This window comes from Oculina patagonica, chromosome 1 (genome assembly GCF_052425735.1).
Source record: "Oculina patagonica isolate OP01 chromosome 1, crgOcupat, whole genome shotgun sequence".
Classification (NCBI taxonomy): Eukaryota; Metazoa; Cnidaria; class Anthozoa; order Scleractinia; family Oculinidae; genus Oculina; species Oculina patagonica.
This window is the reverse complement of record NC_135758.1, coordinates 6,997,773-7,016,973: the sequence shown is the minus strand read 5'-3', so window position 1 is coordinate 7,016,973 and position 19,201 is coordinate 6,997,773. Positions and strand designations below refer to the sequence as shown.

Genomic DNA, 19,201 nt, shown 5'->3' with positions numbered 1-19,201 from the left:
AAGTGAAGCTTTACTTAGTTTTATAACAAGTATGTTTTCATACGTGTACAGCGGTATGCATAGCGTACAGTGCTGACAAGCAAGTTTCTGAATATTCCAATAAGTATTTATGCCGCCATTTTTTATTAAGATGGCGGCTAAACAGGAGAACGAAGTAAACCCAGAGATCACTTTACAAAAATTCGGGATCGGAGTTCCTTAAAAGTTTGACATCTTAGTGCAAAAAAGGTACAGTGGAACCTCGTTAATACGGCCACTAACGGGCCATGTTAACGAGATGGCCATATTAACGGAGGTCAGAAACCCTTATGGTTTTCTGTGGAGGTAGGGTCAAATCTCATGACTGGTGTACTTCCCTGGGAGGGGGGGGGGGGGGTGGGGTACTCCTATAAACTTCGGATAGAGATCCAAAACGGAAAAATGACACTCTATTCAAGAGAAAAGGAGAGGAGAAGCGTTCTGCGACGACCCAATTAACGGCGCACGGCACAACAATTCTTAATAAAATCGCTTTACTAATACTTGGGCGGATAGTTCAGTTTTAAGATCCTTTTTTCCGTTATTTTAGCTGTTAGTTCCCGGTGTAATCTCAGGATTACACCGGGAACATAATGCCAAAAGGAGCAAAAATGATACCCTATTTAAGGACCGAGAACCTCAAAAACCATAACTTATTCCGCGGCACATACCTATATAGCCAATATATGGAAGTACACCCCCGCCCCACTCTCCCGGGTCTACTTTACAGAGCAAGTAGGAAGCCGCACGAGAAAAAAAATCTGTGATAACAACATTGGTATAGATTCGCTTTATTACACGCACAATGACCTAATCGCTTTGTAATTTAGCTAAGCGGATGTCACTGTTTGTCAAGTTCATTTCTTTTTTCGACATAGAATCCTCGACCCTCGACAAAACCCAGGGCCTCTTCATATGATCCCGGTTGACCGGGCTGGCCCAGTTACCGAGATCTCGACTCACTCCTATTTTCTTGTAAAATTTTGGATGTGTTCATATGAGAAGGTGGGCCAGCCCGGTTACCGATATCTCGGTTTCTGCAACCGAGATTTCGACAACCGGGAAGAATATTTTCCCATATGAACGCTCCAGCCCGGTCGTCGGGACGCAACTTTTTTTGAGAAAATAGCTTCCCTTTCGTAATTGGGTGGTCCAAATGGTTTAATTTTGCCTTGTATCTCTATTTCCACTTCAGACATATGCGAATTAGCTTTATTAATAAAGTTACATGGGTCAATAAAGCTACGATAGTCGCGAAAGATACAACTTTATGTGTCGCCATTTTGCCTTCGTTTCTTGAATTTTATCCCCGTCAACCGGGCTAAAATTTTCCATATGAACAGAGGTCAAAATCCGTACTGGTAACTGAGACAGCCCGTAAACCGGGCTCATATGAAGAGGCCCCCAGACTCTGTTTGATAATTTACAATTAGTGATAAGTTAACCACAAAACCACAGAGGTCAATGGCATGACAAGTTACAGGTGATTTTTTTAATAAAATAGCGTCATTTATTAACGGGGTTTAATTATAAGAAAATGAATTGGGCGTTTCGCCGGGACAATAAAATTAAATAACGAAGTGGCCGTAAAGCGGGGTGCCACTGTATTTTCAAATGTGTCTGTTGTTTGAAACTCGGGGGAGTTCACCTTCATAAATGTCCATTATAAAAAACGGACTGTTTCCGATTTAGAAAGAAAAAGTGAACACTCAGAGAAACAAACTTCCAAAGACACTTGCTTGTGAGCAAACGACAACATTCTCTACAACACGTGTGAAAAGGATATCGCCCTTTACGTCTATGAGGTTTTATTTTCTTTCTCGTGGATTAAGCCTACCTTTTACCTTCTTGATTCCCTCCCAACTCTCATCCAATTTCATAAAAAAAAAATTTTTTTAATGCATTTTTTTATTTAATAATTGACAAAATTTTTTACAATAGACAATTTTTTTACAAACAATAAAATAAAACAGAATACAAAAAAAGACAACTTACAGAGATAAAGTAACTAGGTAAAATAGACTATAAGGTAACTAGGTCTCGAATCTTCTGTTTGTCTATCCCGAGCTTGTTTTTCAAAAACTTAAGAAAGGCAGTGAAACAGAAAGGGTCTTCATTTTTCGCGGCAAAATAGATGTACTGTCTGGCCACAAGCAAACAAAAATTAATACCCCAAAAAGACTGCTTTTCAGGATGAAGAGCAAATAGAATATCGCGTTGTTGGAGGTGAATCTGCGGATTATTTTTCGAATCCCACCAAGAAGTAAACTTAGTCCAAAAACTTTGCTTGAATCACATTCAACAAAGAGATGCGTCAGTGTTTGTCTGCCATTGCAAAGGTAACATTTGTCGTTTTCTGCTAACTTGTCTCTAAAAAGTCTACTTTTTGTGTACAGAATGTTATGGTTGATCTTAAATTGAAAAACTGACATTCTGACGTCGAGAGTTAGCTTAAATGGAAGTTCATAAATATGTCACGGCAATTTGCTCAGCAGAAAAACCTGCATTATCAAGCTTGCCCCGTGAGATGGGTTTCTCAAAAACTTTTTTTGTTAGTATTTGTCTTAGCGTCTTGCTTGAAATACTTTGTATATTAGTAATCTTATCTTTGCAGTCGTTATTTTCGGTTTCCAAAGGTTAATTTAGAGAGTGCTAAGGATTTTACTATGTTGATTTTCCCATAGAGAGTCAAGTCTCTGGAAGACCAAACGTTAAGGTATTTTTCTAAGGAACTTAATCTTGTTTCTAAGTTTTTGCTATCAGAAATGTTCTGGTCTGTTGTAAAACAGATACCAAGAGCATTAACATAATCCTTAGGCCAGCGAATACCAAAGGGTGTGTCAGTTCTGTTCTTGTTTGAACCTAACCATAATTTCATAAAATTGGCAATTTCATAAAATGCCAATCTGGAGGCCACCTTCAGGCTTGAATTAATATTTGTACTCTTCCTTTACCTTCCGCTGACCTTCCAAATCATGTTTCAACTTACGAATTTTTTTGAAGTCTTTTTAAGGAACCCTCCCCACACCTTTCACCTTCCCGAACTGCCCACGTTTCTCCAGTTTCTATCGAACTACCGACGATGCCTACATAGGACAAGCCCAATTCATTCCTTGAGCCTAATTGAGACAATTGACGGTCATTGGGTCTCAGATATAACTATTTGTACAACCTGGATTTAAGATAACATAGCTTTATTAATAATTCAGTGAAAAAATAATGATGTCTCCATACACATAAGGAATATATATGTTAAACACTTGGTAACCAAACTGATGCCATACAACGCACTTTCTCCAGATAAATAAAGTACCCTTTTGCTATCGCTTTCACCTGAGCAGTGATTGCAAGGTTCATGATTCGTTTGAACTATTAGATCTTTAGTACAATTCTATCAAGTGATACTGTCAATCATAAAAATGGTCATCTGCAACCTCGTTTCCAGGGTCCTCTTTGGTATGCAAAACTTTGTTGGATGTCGAGTTTTCCCTTTCAAATGCATCTTATACAAGTTCTTTAATTGTTTCATACTTTCAAACTGCCATAAAATCTTGCGTTCAAACATAAAGGGTCTTATTTCATTCTATGTATCGCTCTTTCTGTTTCTGCCACGACCATTTTTTATGATTCACAAGGTCACATAAGGGTTTTTGCAAAGGCCTGTTATTAAAATGTACAAGCTTAAACTTACTTCACCTAAAAGTGCTCCACATTGTTTATGCTATAGCTATTTATATACAATTAACGTTCGTGGTTAAAGCTTCATTATCTCTATACAGGGGAAACTAGTAAGCAGAAACAGAATAGTGTCCACCAATTAGTGGTTTGACTTACACTATGTGTTTCTTTTAACATTATAATAAAGTTTATTATTACATTTATATGTTGTGGTTTAAATTTATCTTTGGTTTAGAATTTTTTAAACCAGTTTGATTTTTATTTCTCTTTGTTTCAGATCATCATAATGAATATCAGACAATGAAAAATAAAAAGCAAACGGGTTTGCAGAATCTTAAACCAAAGATAAATTTAACCCACGACATATACACTAGTTGGTCATTCTAAATACGGATTCATAATGACAGCCAAACAATGCAATCGCTAAGAGATTCTTAAGCTGAATTGCTTTCCAAGCATGTTGGGATAAATACAGGAATTCCTTATCATTCGGCATCTCGCTTTATATACATGCGTTATATACATGCAGATTTCTGCCATAGCTTCTCTACAAAAGCCTTATTAAAAACTGGACAGGAACCGTCCAACACAGTACGACGGCACACGTAAATCCTAAACGAGACAATTGACCGCTAAAAATACTGGCGTTGTGTCTTGAATACAATAAGCGAGACCAAAAGCGAGACGACAAGCATCTCTTTCCCTTTGATATGGAGGTCTCCAGGCTATATTTTTTCACATGCAAAGTAGTTTTGGTTTTTTTACGGCCCATTGATTTAGTGACAGGCAGTGGAACGTCCCTATATGGTTACTCTGTTCCTTTTTTTTTCGGCTAAGTCTGTTTACGCTTTCGATTCTCGTTTAAGGGTATTTACATTTTCTGTAGACTCTGTGAGGAAAATGTTAGGAATGTTCACTTTCCTTGCTCCGCCGTCTTTCTCAGATGCGTTGCCGCCATCTTTCTCGTCATCAGGTTCCGGTAGTTTCAGATGAAATTGTTCCAAAACGTCTGGAGGTAGTGACTTGTACACGTGGACCTGCTTTACGCGAACCATTCCTCTTGACTTAAGGAAGAGAAACGCAACATAACCCAAAACCGAGATTATTACAACCGACAAAACCACCGCCAGAACAAAATAAATCGTTTCCAAGACCATGTTACGGAAGGCGTCGACGAACCGTTTTGTTTCACGTTTGAGACGTTGGCGGTATGCTTCGCCGTCGTAATCTTCGTAGCGTACTCCTTCCAGCGTTGGAATGATGCAAGACTGCGGATTGAAATCTAGGAGCGACGCCTGTTCTCCAAAGCAGTTATTTGTGTCGTTCTCTAAAGAACAGAGTTGCCGGTTTAGTCGTTCCATACGTTCTTGCTGTTCTCTGTTGAAGTCCGCGATCATTCTATTGTATTCAGCTATAGAGTCGTTCATCGATTCCTTGTACTGCTGCATTGCATTGTTGTTGATGAAATCGAACTGGTCATCGATAGCGAGGTTGGTGAAACGGTAATTGGTATCAAGGCGAGATGCAATCATATCGTAGCCACCAAGTTCTTCAATAACGGTCACGTTCATTACATTGAAAACTACAGCGATTAGCAGGTACAAACCGGCGGCAGAGGCAGCAATTATTATGCACATTGGGAGAAGATTTGTACGCATTATCCGCTTGTGAAGAGTCTTGCAAAATGTGATAAATTTTGAGAACCTCTCTGCGAGGAAGTCTAAGATCCTTCGAGCAAGTCTTTCAGCTCTTTGTTTCACAGTTGGTGGTTTCTCTTCAAATTCGTCTTCGTCGTGGTTCACAATTTCCTCAAACCCTTGGATTAATTTAAAAGCGATCTGGTAAGTCTTCGTCCCTCGATATATCAAGAGCAGAATGTCGATGACAACTAAAACGCCCAAAATGGCATTCCGTGTAGCAATTAACACTTCTGCATCGTATACACTGGTAACATCTTTAATCTTCCCTTCCCTTTTCAGTAATTCCTCTTTCTGGTCATCGACCATTTCTTCCATAACATCTCCTTTTTCGATGTTGTAGTAGGATCCCCCATGGGCGGACTCGATAATGGAAGATCTGTTTGCCTTGGAAATGTTTGAGCTGCCATCTGAGCCATCAATTTCTTCGTACACAACGCGCTCAGAAAAGGTTTCGGAATCTGTTTTGTTTTCGTTGGGTTCTGATAATGAGTCATTAGAAGCAAAGAAATCACTGATATTCCCCACAAAGCATTCAGCCTTGGCTTTTGCCCACTCTTCGGACACCTCGGCCAACTGTTGTATCCCTTTTTTCACTTGTTTCTTCGCAGATTCTTTCATGTACCTCAGAGGACACATAAGTATCGAGCTCAAGGGATGTTCTGGAGACTTTCCAGTCTTCAGAACATCACTAAAATCCGCCAAGCCATTCTTTGCATACTGGAGCTTTGCAATGATATTATTCTCGGCCTCAACAAGTTTGTCTTGATCGACAGCACCAACAAAGTCAAGAAATCCGATGAAGGAACTGTCAGCGATGCTTCGTTTATTTCTGGTTAATGTCTTGTCCAGGTGTTGATATTGTTTTCGAAGATAGTTTTCGTTCGCCTGAATTTCTCTCTTTTTCCGTGAAAATGCTTTCTTAATTTTATAAGCTGCTTTTGGCAAGGCAAACCACCCATTGTTATACACTCTCTTTCCGTAGTTTTTCAACCGCTCTTTAGTGTCCTGCAGCTTTCGTCTTGTGGCCGCTCTAAACTCAGTTATTCGTTCGTTTATGTCTTTCTTCAGTTTCTCAACTCTCTCGGTTACTTTGCTGATAATTTTCTTGCTTAACTTGTTAAACATTTTCAGATGGTTTTCCTGGATTAAGCAGGTCATGTTGAATCTCAGCCACTGTAGCTGTAGTCCCATGAAGAAATCGCAAGACCTTTGAACGTCTTCGCTGGCGTCTAGACCACGTTTTGCTTCTCTTTCACGGTGCTGATCCATTTGCAGGGCCATGGCATTGCTTTCATCAATTTTGCTTTGGACATAGTCTTGGTATTCCCGGATAATTTTCATGTTATCAGCGTGAAGAAGGGTCAAAATCGCGAACGCCATTGAGAAGGTGAAGATCAAGCTGTAGACAACTCGAACAACGACGAAGAAAACGACCAGGATTAGATGCCTTCTTTTGAGTCTGTTTTGATCTTTCGGTCCCGCCTTCTTCGTCCTATCTCCAGCTTTACCTTTTGTTATTTCCTTGTTCTTGACAAATTTCCACCTTGAAGGGCCATTTTGGGGGGCATCATCGGGTTTGTGTGTAGCTTGTGCGTATACTATCAACGCAAACAAAAACAGTAGCACACAACCTGTCACTACAAAGAGTGGCATCAGTGTTATCCACGGATTTGGTTTATCGTCATGACTTTTCTTCACTGGTTCCTTGCCTTTTCGTGCCCCTTTGTCGACGACAGCCAACTGAAGTTCTAGTTTCTGTCTAGCATTGGATAACCGAAAGGTAAATAACCTCTCTTTGTCCTGCAATCCCTTTCTCGGAACATGAATATCTACGCCAAAACCGGTCTCTGGACAAAGTATCACCACATCTTGCTCAAGGACTAGAACATTGTCAACTTCGTCAATAACTTGAAGAGTGAAGAAACCAGGGCAGCTCGTCAAAAACCCGTTTATCGTGGTCCTCCAAGTTGTGTTGGTCCGGGACAAACTGCTTTTAAACGTCTCATCGTTGCGTATGCTTGCATTGGTTAAGACATACTTCAAAATCGATTCTTCCTCGGAAATGCTTACAGTCATTGTAGGTGGTCGCTGGGGATCTTGTATATGATATGCAAACTCGCCCCCAGATTGAACACCAAGATGATCCACATCCACAGGCCTTAAATTACCGTATGGTTTACGAATGCTCTCTGACCACTCAGACAGTCTCTGACAGTTACCACTGTCGCTCCATGATCTAGTGTATATTGAAAACGGTGTCTTTGTTTGAACTTCAATGGTGTTTCCTGCGTTGGCATTACCTAATGCTGAGTTTTCGTCTCCTACTTTTGATATGCTGTACTTGTAAGGCTCCTGTTTAGACGGTCTTTGGCCTCGAAGATACAACATAGAGGAAATATTGAAATTTACAGAGTGCGATACTTCCAAAGAGTCTAAGTGGTTTGTTCCTTGTTGTATCACCGAGTTTGGGTGATCACCTCCTGGCTGGGTGTTTAACGTTTTTGAAATCCAGTCTGAGCTAAAGCGTCCACTTTCGTGCTGTACTTTGTACCTCAGAGTATACAGCGTCTTTGGGATGTAGTATTCAAGATAGCAGTTAAACTGCAAGTTCAAGTTGGTTGGTTTGTTCATTGTCAAAGTAAACTGGCTAGTGTCCCCTTTGGCGCATCGTTTTGGTATTCGCGCGCAGTTTGCTCCGTAGAAACTTGAGCAGAGGTTCAGACAGTCTTTATAACAGCAGGAACATGAACTGTTCGCTAGGCTACTAGATTCGTCGCAATTGGCACAATTATCCCTGCATATCCTGCAAATTCGATATGCGTCTGCGCAAAATACTGTTGGAAACGACTCTAAGGGGTTGTCAAGGAAGTCACCTTCACTTATACCAAATACGTCGGTCACAATATTTGTATAGTTTGTGCAGTAAAGTTTGCTGGAGTCCGCTTTGAGGTTGCAGTCTTTCTGGTTGGGCTTGGAGCAAATCACAGACGTTTCTGCCGTGTCGCAAGCGTCATTTAGAGATCTGTAGTGGTACATCTCACCTGGTGTTACGCCAGTTGGGCAAAGTCGTCGCGAATGCTGAAAACACTTGGCTGGGTACACTTTCGTCTGTCGATCACGTTGCAGGTCGTGCTTAATGGTGTAGTGATTTGGGGCTGGGTACCGACAGTGCTTACTGAACACCTCTGAAAAGCCAGGAACAGTACCAAATTCAAGGTTCTCACCATTTGACCTCCACGCATCATAATCACTGTATTTTGGAAGTAAGTTAACTTTCTCGATTTCCAAGTCTACATAAAAGCTTGAATTTCGATGTAAACGTGTACGGTTTGGCGAATTTGCTTGCAGAAAGAAGGTTTTACTTGTGCTGTCAACCCGAAGGCGGTCTTCTAAAAGAACCAAGGCTTCTGCTGGTTTCAGGACAATAAGCTTGGAACCGGATCGTACTGAAAAAAAAAAAAAAAAGAAATAAATAGAATTCCCAACTTGGCCCGCTAAAAAAGTATCATTCAAAAGTGCGTACAGGTTTTTCTCTACGCAGCTGTTCTACACTAACTATGAAAACACCTGGAGACGTCCTTGGTGTTGCGTGGTGGCATCACTCGACGCAGGCGCCACTACCAAAACCTCAATACCAAGGTATCCCCCCCCTGAGAGAAAAACACTCTTAGAACGCGTAGCCAGTCGGCAGTCAGATCCAGGCGTAGCTGCAAAACTTGCTAAACACCTTATCATTCAGGAAGCTTGGTAAGAAATTCAGTTATGAAAGCGTTCTTTGGCAATTGCTCCAGTTACTTTTTAGGACAGATGCCGTGGTATCAAGTAACCCCCTGAAACATTTCAATCACGTAGATCTTACCGTCAAGTGTGTTACTGTCATTGGAGTCCTTGCTTACTGTTAAGGGTTTTGAAATATCTGCAATCATAATTATATAGTTGAAAAGTCAGTGAAGTTCATATACATATGCCATGTTTTACACTTTTGTACTAAGCCGGCTCCTTGCCTAGCTTATACAACTCAAGGCACAAAGAAAGTTAACAAAACAAATTACTTAAATCTCAGAACTAGTCCGTTGCCGCAAACGTTATTTTTAGAAACAGTCAAAATTCGATGCACGAACATGAAAAAAGTGGCAATATGCAAGTGCTCAAAAAATTGGGGTGGTTCGAAACAGGATTGGGTTGAAGTTGGCCTGATAACAGAACAAAACATTCAGCATGTGTCCAATTGGTCAGAAAAGGTTGTACAGAACTTTCACCAGTAATAGGGCTCAAAGAAACATGCCATAACAGCAGATCTGTACAAAAGTCAGTATAAAAGTCAATATAATTTGATATAATAAAAGAGTGTCTTATACTATTGAAAAATATTCCATAAATTTGATGAAAATAAAAGGAAAGACTTTCTTACCGACGCACAATCGGTCAAAAGTTAATCCACAGCCATGAGCTTGGTATGTCGTCTTTTCACATGTAGGGGTACATGCTGCAAGTGAAAGGAATAATTACATTTAGACTTAGTGTCTTGCCAAGTATAATTAATTTTTTAATTAATTGATTGATTGAACAAAAGCCACTAACTAATTAATCAATCCATCAATCAATAGGAAGTGGAGTTGGCTCAGCACACAAAAGAGTTATAGCGGAGCTCCCCGCGCCGAGGCGCGCGCGCCCGGCGGCGTTCCCGCGTGTCGCCCGTCCGTCGCCCCCCCCGCCCGGCGCCCCCCGGCCCGCCTCGTCGCCCCCTCCCCGTCTCTTCCGCCCATCGTCCTTCACTGTCGCGGCCGGTGCGGGTTCCGTGGCGTCCGCGGCCCCCCCCTCTCCTGCCGGCCCCCCCCCCCCGCCCCTCTCCGCCCGCGCCCCCCCCCCCCCCCCCCCGTCCCCCCCCCCCCCCCTCTCCTCGCCGCCGGTCCACCGCCCCCGCGACCCCCGGCGCGACGGGAAGCCTCCCCACCCCCTGAGTTCGGGGATCGTATCCTGGGGGCTCGTCCTGTGTTCTCCTCGGGGTCCCCTGGGCCAGGTCTCCCTTCCACCCGTGCCTGTTCCGCTCCCGTCTCCCCTCCCATCACCCTAACTGCTTCTCCACAAGAGGCTCCGCTTTGGCTTCCTAAATCTATATATTACCTGTACAAACACGGTCATGCGTCCTCGTGCATGATTCCGATTGGTAGAAGTATTCAGGGCACGGCTTGGCACTGCAGGCTAAAGAAAGAGAATTGTACTTGTAAGTTAATTCGTTTATAACAGCGTAGTTACAAAGACATGCTCATTAAAAGTACTTTACTTTAAACGTTGTTTGAAATACTGCCAAAGTCCACCTGACGACTTCCGACTATTGCCTTAGACAGTCCGTAGATTTTCAAAAATCATTCAAAGACTTCCAAAGATTACTGAATATTTCCAGAAACATGCGAACGCTATTGGAAGGTTCGGAAACTTTCCAGATTTATGGAAGGCCTACTGGCTACTGTAAGCAGGAATTCGATACAGGACTTGTGTGCACTTTAATAAGTAAACGTACCCTTGCACGTGATTCCGTCTCCCCAATAGCCATCCTTGCACGTGCACTTAAAGCCACCAATAGTGTTGTTACACGTGGCTTGCACATGACAGTTATGTTTCTTGCTAGCGCATTCATCCATATCTGCAATGTAGGTCATTAACAAAAAAAATATAAAAGAAAGTAAAAGTGAAAAGGAGTAACCATAAAAGGAAGAAAATGGTTTTTAATCAAGCGCCTATGTATAATCGAGAACCTGTACATGTGGTGCAGAGAAGCGGGTGCAGTATCCAATCAAACGTTTTTAATTGTCTTTAAATATAGGTTACAACATAAACTATTTCCCAAGATAACATGAAGTTTCTGTTTTTTGAAATTATATTTCCCCGTATTAGCCCCCATTGCAAACTGCAACGTGGCTCCACTCCAATACCGAGAGCACAGATCAATTGATGCTGACCGAAGTTGTTGTTTACGTTCTTATATAAAAGAACTATATATGTCACGGGGATTTCGCAGATTTTTGGTCTAAACTGTTCTGAAATAAGCTATAGGCAACTTAACCCATCAAAAACATTATCATGGAACATTTAACTGGAGATATAACTTTCATTTGAGGATACAAATCAAACTTCGGCTGTAAATATCGACTTTTTTGGAAGGCGCGTGGCAGGTGACAATTTGAAAATGTTGACTAAAGTTTTCAAACTGCAATCCATTTCCATCCGAGCCATCTGCAGCCAAACACGCTTTTAAACAGTTTAAGTGCTCTAAAATATCAATAGGGAATAAAAGTGGACCATCATTTTTAGGTTTCCTACGACACAAGTATAAATTCTGGCTGTTTAAAAATCTGTGAAATTCCATGACACAGACCCTTTAATGGTCCACCACAAAACCCACACTGGTAGGGAATACGCTACGCAATGAGCATCCAAAACAAAGAAAAGTCAAGATTGAGTGGCTGTATCAGCGTTATTTTAGATGTCCAGCACTGTGCTAAAACAGGAACAAGAAATAGAAAGTGCTTGCACGTACCATGACAGCTTCCTGCTATCATCTTGTAGCCTCTCAGGCACAGGCACGTCTTGGTTTGCACGTCACATCCAAATTCGCAGGGAGTAAAGCACTTGTCAAGAGAAGAAACTTTGCTTGAAGCTGGTGATACAGCTGGCAAATCAAAATAAACAAAAATATTAAGATATTAGCTAGGCGAATAGCACTGCGTGGTTTTGCAATGAGGACAAAAGCAATTGCATGGTCGTGGTGGATTTGCGCTAGGTCAAGCTTTATATTGCTTCCCAAAACGTGCTGAACGCGGTCTGTTCGATACGACCTGCCAAAACTAAGTTTACTCAGGTTATCGAAAAAGAAGATCAATCATAACTTTTCCGGACACTTGTACTTCTTGGTCGACTGCATGATTTTATATCAGTTTTCACTTTGAGCTCATGGCTGGGGAAAGGGTGACGAGGGGGTGAAAAGAGGATCTGGATAAAATTGACATCTTAATTAACACACAGGGCTATTGAAAGAAAGAGTTAAGGCCGGGACACACTAGGCGACACGTCGCAGCGACGTTGCTGCGACATGTTGCCTCGTGTGACATGGTGCATTCTTGCGACAAACCAGTCGCTGCGACAGAATTTTGTCGCTGCGAAGTGCTGCACGAATTCAAACTGGTTTGAATTCGTGCGACACATCGCAGCGACAAAATGTGCGATATAGCAGCGTTGTCACCGCGTGTGTACACGTCTGCGACAAGTCGCTGCAACAAAATATATATTAACCAATGAGAGAGCGTCATGTATTTTCGCCATGTTGAAATGGAAAACTAAGTCGCATTCCCACTCTTCCAAATTCGATATTTGTGCACCGAACAAATACCTTGTCGCTGCGACTTGTTTTAAAGCAGTACACACGGAGTGGCTTGTCACACCGACCTTGTCGCCTAGTGTGTCCAGACACAAGCATTAAGGTGAATAAATTAGACCTACCAAACTGTTGAAAATGTTGTATTTCCCCTTTCAGTCCTTCAGAGAGTAACAACCTTCCATGGAAATCTTTATTAAAGAAGATCTTTGAACCATTCTTGACAAAATTGGCCGGCACGCTGATGACGATTCTTGCTGTCGGGGCTTTGCTTGATGCCAAGGCAACAGCAATCAGAGTAAGCAACAGGAAGGCTGATCGTGCAGATAGGAAGGTAGACGACTGGGCGCGAGGAGGTCTGGAGCTTTGAGGAACTTCAGAATCATTTCTTGTTCCTGACAAATGGAAAGAAAGTTAAATTTTCAATGAGATCATATCAATTTAATAAAATTAGCAAGTTTAGTGTCTGAAACTGTTAACAAGGGTGCTATTGAAGACGGTTATCACTGATTGCTATGTAGAGTAGAACCTTCACCGAGCCGCTATTTTTTATGTAGGCCGCTACTAGTTTTTTTCTCGTCCCGACCGTGCGCCGATAGAACGCGCACGGTCACCTCGCTGCAACAGCCAGTGTATTTCAGAGAGGCTGCAATGCATTTCATCGTAAGTGCCACGTGTCACGTCTTTCACGAAAATTGCATGAACAGGCGGTTCGTGTCAGAGCGCTCAAATAACTTATGTGATTGTCACGTGATTATCACGCCATCAGGACACCGTTATATCGCTTAGCAAACCGTCACATAAAGCTACATTAACCGCTGAATCCTGATTCTATTGCTACTCGACGGTGGAATTTGGCGGGAGTGTTTACGAAACATGCATGAATTCCAGATTTCGTCACCTGTCACTTGAAGATGACTTTGACTCCTGATCTGCTTTACAGTCTGCTCATCATTCTCGGTCTTCTCTCCTCCTTTCTCAGAGTTTTCGTCTGTTGGCCTTTCGAAAGTGGCAATTTTTTCTTTGGTGATGAAAAGGAAAAAAAAATATGTTATAAAGTGTACGTAACGTTCATTACATTAAAAGTAGCCAAGCGTGAAAAAATACGTATCCAGTGCAAAGCTAGGAAAAATTTCACCAATGCATCAATGTGTAAACTGCGGGGAAACACTTGACCATTTTCAAGGCGGTACTGAGAAAGATGCGACTTTTGCCACAGGCGTGAAACTCGTAAGTTCGTAAGCACTGCTAAGCGCGGGAAAACATGTAACCAATGATAAGTGTAGGGACCAATTAACTAGGGCAAAACTGAAAAGTATATAAAAGTCATGACAAGCAAGGGAAATATGAACTCTGTGCAAAGCGCGGGAAACATGTGATGATTACCAAAGATGAGAGAAAGAAGTAACTATTACCAGAGGCGTGAAACACGTAACTAATACAAAGCGCGCGGGGAAACCTGTATAATGATTGCTAAGCGCGGGATCGGACGCTCACGTAGATGGCAAATCACCCTCGGTAATCCAGTTTGCACTTCGTTGCCATTCTATGTCTGATTTTTGATTCGACCTTTAATTGGATCATGATCACTGACTAATTCCAGTAATCTAAGAACTTACTCTCGATCAAGGTACTTCGATTTCTTGGGCGGCCAGAGCTTTTGGCGTCATTCTCATCAAGTACTAATTCCTCCTCATCCTGTGGTTTTTCAAAAACTGCAACTTTTTCTTTGTTAAGAAGACAAATGTAAAAAAAAAAAAAAAAAAAAAAAACCTGCATTAGACCTAACATACCCGTGAAACAAAGCAGCAGTAATGTATTGTTAGCTTTGAGTCTGTCTGTCTGTCTGTCTGTCTGTCTGTCTGTCTGTCTGTCTGTTTATCTGTCTGTCTCCCTATCTCTCTGCCTGCCTGCATCTTGCCTAACTAATTATAACTGACTGACTTCTTGAGGCTGCGTGGACAGCTAGCTAGGAACCATAAAAGTTAACCACAACCACGTTGGCGTTTCAGTTAATAATAAGCAATTAACTCACCAGCTACAACTTTCCCACGATCTCTCATCTCAAATTTTTCTTCTCTTGCTGCCAAGTCGAGCTTCGCTCTTCGTTTCCTGACCACGTATATTCCGCCGATAAGGAAAACGACTACCACAAAGACACCTGCGCCGGCAAGCCCTCCTATCAGCGGCCAGTTAGTTGTTGTTTCGGGTACAATGAACTAAAAGAAGCAACGTGAAATTTCGGAATGAGTACTTCCTCCAATGTATAGTAAATTTACTTGCAAACGAAGGGAACCTCGATATAACATTACCCACAGAGTGGCTTTTCATCCTCTATTTCCAGATCCCACTAGAATACAACAGTGTTGGTTTTATGGAGGAAAAGCTGAGAACCTGGAGAAACTCTCGTAAGAGCCGGCAAGGACGAGAACCAACAACAAACTCCACCTACCCACATGTGACGCCGGGTCCGCGATTGAACCCAGGCCACATTGGTTTGAATTGAACTCTCTAATCACTGTGCCGTTCCTGCTCCTCGTCAACAATGAGGCGGTAACATATATTTCAAGTACAAAAGACGGTGATAAAATGTTGTCCCAGGCCACGGCACTTATTTGACGTTTTAACTAGCTCAGTGATCCTTCACATACAGGCGGTGGCCACAGAATCACAAAAAGATTCACAACAATCTAACTACTTTATTCTCATTTCTCGAAGCGGAACAATTCAGTGATGTAACTACTGGTGACCATTGGTATGAACTAGGCTCAAGTCTATTATTTCAACAGAAAATCCTTCAGAGTCAATATTACACATTCTACTCCTGGAAAACTCAAATCGCTGCTTGCAAAAATACCCCTCACAACTCTCGCAGAAGGCTCATACATGTAATTGTAACAGGCACAAGTAATCCAAAAATTCCTCACTTATTGCTAGGCTATCGATCGATCGACGTATCAGTGTTTCAAATCAAACACTTGGTAGGGTAACCTTATAGTTTCGATAAAGTTTTAAATGCTTAGGCTTACCACTTGTATGTCCACAAGAGTCCCTCCATCAAGAAGGTTGTATTCGACTTTTATGCGTTCCAACTCTTTTTCTTGCCCAGATATATGAACCGATAAGGAAGCATTCTCGCTTTCTTGGAATTCTATATCACCCTAAAATGTTTAGAAAATGTTATGAGCTGTCTCGTTGTTACACCTAGCTGGGATCACATGTTGATCAAAATATTGCTTAGCCCCTGACTGACTGACTAACTGACTGACTGACTGACTGACTGACTGACTGACTGACTGACTGACTGTCTGTCTGTCGTGCCTGCCTGCCTGCTTGCATGACTGACTGACTGCCGTAACTGACTGACTGAGTGTCTGACTGTCTGTCTGTCTGCCTGCCTGCCTTGCGTGCCTGCCTGCCTGCCTGCATCACTGACTGACTGCCGTGACTGATCATGACTGACTGACTGACTGACAAAATGATTGACTGACTGACTGTCTGTCTGTCTGTCTGCCCTGCCTGCCTTGCGTGACTGCCTGCATGCCTGCGTGTCTGCCTGCCTGCGCGACTGCCTGCCTGCCTGTCTGCCTGCCTGCCTGCCTGCCTGCCTGCCTGCCTGCCCGCTTGACTGACCTACTGACTGACTGACTGACTGACTGACTGACTGACTGACTGACTGAATGGCTAACTGACTGACTGACTGGCTGACTGGCTGACTGGCTGACTGACTGGTTGGCTGGCTGGCTGGCTGGCTGACTGACTGACTGACGGACGGACGGACGGACGGACGGACGGACGGACGGACGGACGGACGGACGGACGGACGGACGGACGGACGAACAGACTGGCTGACTGACGGACTAACTGACTGACGGACTGGCTGACTGACGGATTGGGTCTGACTGACTAAGGGTCGCTAAGAGCATGCGAATTCCTAATATGTTACTTTGAATTTAATATTCCAAGCGTATATAAAGGACTAAAGTAGAAACATTAAAATGCTGACTTACATCCAGGTTATTTCTCACGTAAAACAGTTTTGGTTCGCTGAAGTTGACATTCGCAAGAAAGTTGTCCACTTGAATCAGCTTTTCATTGCTGGCAAGTATGTGGCTTGACAAGGATATTACAAGACATACGTATACCAACCACCTGCGAAACAGATTCGTGGACAACAATGAGTATTTAATACATAAAAAAATCCTAATACGTGAAAACGATCTCACTAAAGAGAACGTTAAAAACTTGAGTTATAGCTACTTGAAGACGATCTCTAAAGGTAAAGAAACCATCACATCTCAACAAAAATTGTCATGTTATTTTTGTATGGAGCGATAAACACATCAGTAAATACATAAAAATAGATACTTTTAAGGTATACATTATCTTAACTATTTTATGCGGAAAACTAATGGTGATCGAGAGATCCTTTCAGTTCCTGATTAGGCCTTATGCTTGATAATGTCATAATATGCTCAAAACTCACCACCAAGCCTCGTTCACGCGAATTGTTCTCAACCCTCCGCAACCTTCTAGCACTTTTCAGCTCGTTGGTATTCTTTTTATCTTTGCTGCTTTCGGAATTCGTTGATAAATTTTCAAGTTTGCACTTCAAACGCGAGGTTTTATGGTGAAACTGGCCAGTCTGACGTAAACCGTCATAAGAGCTATTCAATTCTTACCGCGTATTTGACTTATATACCAATTTCCCAAAAAATATTGAAAAATTCAGTTTGAATTTTTATTTCGTTGACAGCTGTACTATGCAGTTGTAAACTCGATGTAAACCTTGCTGAAGCTCAGCGAAACACCGATACAACGAAGACCCCAAGAAACGACTGTGAAAACGGAGGTTCATTATATACCAAGTTTCTATTTCAATACAATTTACTGTTAATAACTTCGTCCGGGCTGAATAATATCATTCCATTAACCGGGGATTTCGTTATAAAGGGGTTCATTAAAACGGGTTCCGCTGCATACTCAAATGAAAGCTAGCGAGTAAAAACTTAGCATAATCGGAGAAACAGGGTAATTCTTTTTAGTAAGTTGAATAAAATATTTTACCTGTCCATGGTGCCTTCACAACAAAGTTTTTCTAAGTTGTTATTTGTCCTCCCTCTGTAATGTGATTTAGCGTTATTCGCCTTGAAGTTCAGTGTTGTTTCCAAGCGCTGTTATATGTACATGCGTTGACGTAAATTCCAACTTCCGGTAAAAAGTTCCTCGTCGATTCGGTGATGACCAGAAAATAATATTATACATGTACGTCAAGGCTGCACCTTGAAAACAAGGAAATTACTTTTCCTCTGTGCTGCAGCGATTTTCCAAGAAAAAAATCCGAGCTGGATCTATATTTTACGAAATTATTTCGGCGAAAATTGGATTTCAGAGTGCAGGTCAAACAAGTCTGTGCCTATACTCGAGTGACTCTTGATATTTTTCAGTCTGCGATAATATTCAAGTGAAATCTTCCTGCTAATACCAAAATTAAAATATGTTATCTCGAACAAGCATACTTCTCTGGTCAAGTAATGAGCGGTTAAAATAGGCGCATCATAAATAGCGTGTAGCATTTAGGTGGGGGATTCTTGTTATGACCGGAAATTGGGTTTTTAATTTTCTCTCGCGCGCGTGTCACACGTGCATACACGCCTTCTTATCAATTCATTGCTTCCGATCTCCTTTTACGGTGTAAAGGTTATCCTTATGCCATCAACAATTTCTGAGGATTATAAACATCGTTGAAAGATCGATGGTTTTGCCGAGTTTGACCCTATGGAATTTGGTGACGTGACTGTTTGCTTGGGTCAATATCATAAAGTGGCTTGCTATATTGGGCTTGAAATAGATAAAAACAAAAGAACAAAACAAAAACAAACCAAAAAAGATGGCAAAATATTAAAGAACTGTTGCTACCTGTCGCAGTTTAAATTTCGACAGCAAATGCGACCAGAATTTGTATTTCCTTCTTTTATGCATTGTTCTTTGTGCCTCCAAGCGTCGTTTCTGTTCCTGTTTCTCCATAATACTTTTTTTACAAATTTGCATTTAAACTACATTTACCTTATTATAGAAAATTAACGATACATGTTATTAACACGAATTTCAACAATTCGCGTTAATTTTATTATTTAAACACGTTTACTACAAGCATCTGACCCGAACTTTTCTTAAATTCGCGTTAATTCAATTACGCGTAAATTTTGTTCGCGTTGTTAAAAAGCTTCGTTATATTCCTATAATAAGGGATATTTTGCGTACATAATAAAGAATCTACATAACTGAGCTGACTATTAAACCGTGAAATGTTATAAATATTTTAAGGGTGAAAACAACGTATTATGTTTTGTGAATGTTTATCTGCAAGCCAGAGGCATCATTTTTGGCTTTTCGTGCCCGATTGCTAAGTGAATAACTTGATATGTGTTTT

General features: G+C 41.6%; 1 protein-coding gene across 1 annotated transcript; it reads right to left on the bottom strand.

The window, feature by feature from the left end:
• Window positions 1-3,215: 3,215 nt before the first annotated feature.
• Window positions 3,216-18,096, bottom strand: LOC144653733 (uncharacterized). The gene is made up of 13 exons (XM_078513815.1): window positions 17,836-18,096; window positions 16,779-16,920; window positions 15,798-15,929; window positions 14,804-14,987; window positions 14,388-14,495; window positions 13,670-13,789; window positions 12,894-13,163; window positions 11,935-12,066; window positions 10,918-11,040; window positions 10,521-10,598; window positions 9,808-9,882; window positions 9,256-9,312; window positions 3,216-8,842 (listed from the first exon to the last, which is right to left on the bottom strand). Exons 1-13 carry the CDS (start codon window positions 17,841-17,843, stop codon window positions 4,539-4,541), a joined length of 5,733 nt encoding a protein of 1,910 aa, XP_078369941.1. The 5' UTR covers window positions 17,844-18,096; the 3' UTR covers window positions 3,216-4,538.
• Between the last annotated feature and the right edge of the window lie 1,105 nt (window positions 18,097-19,201).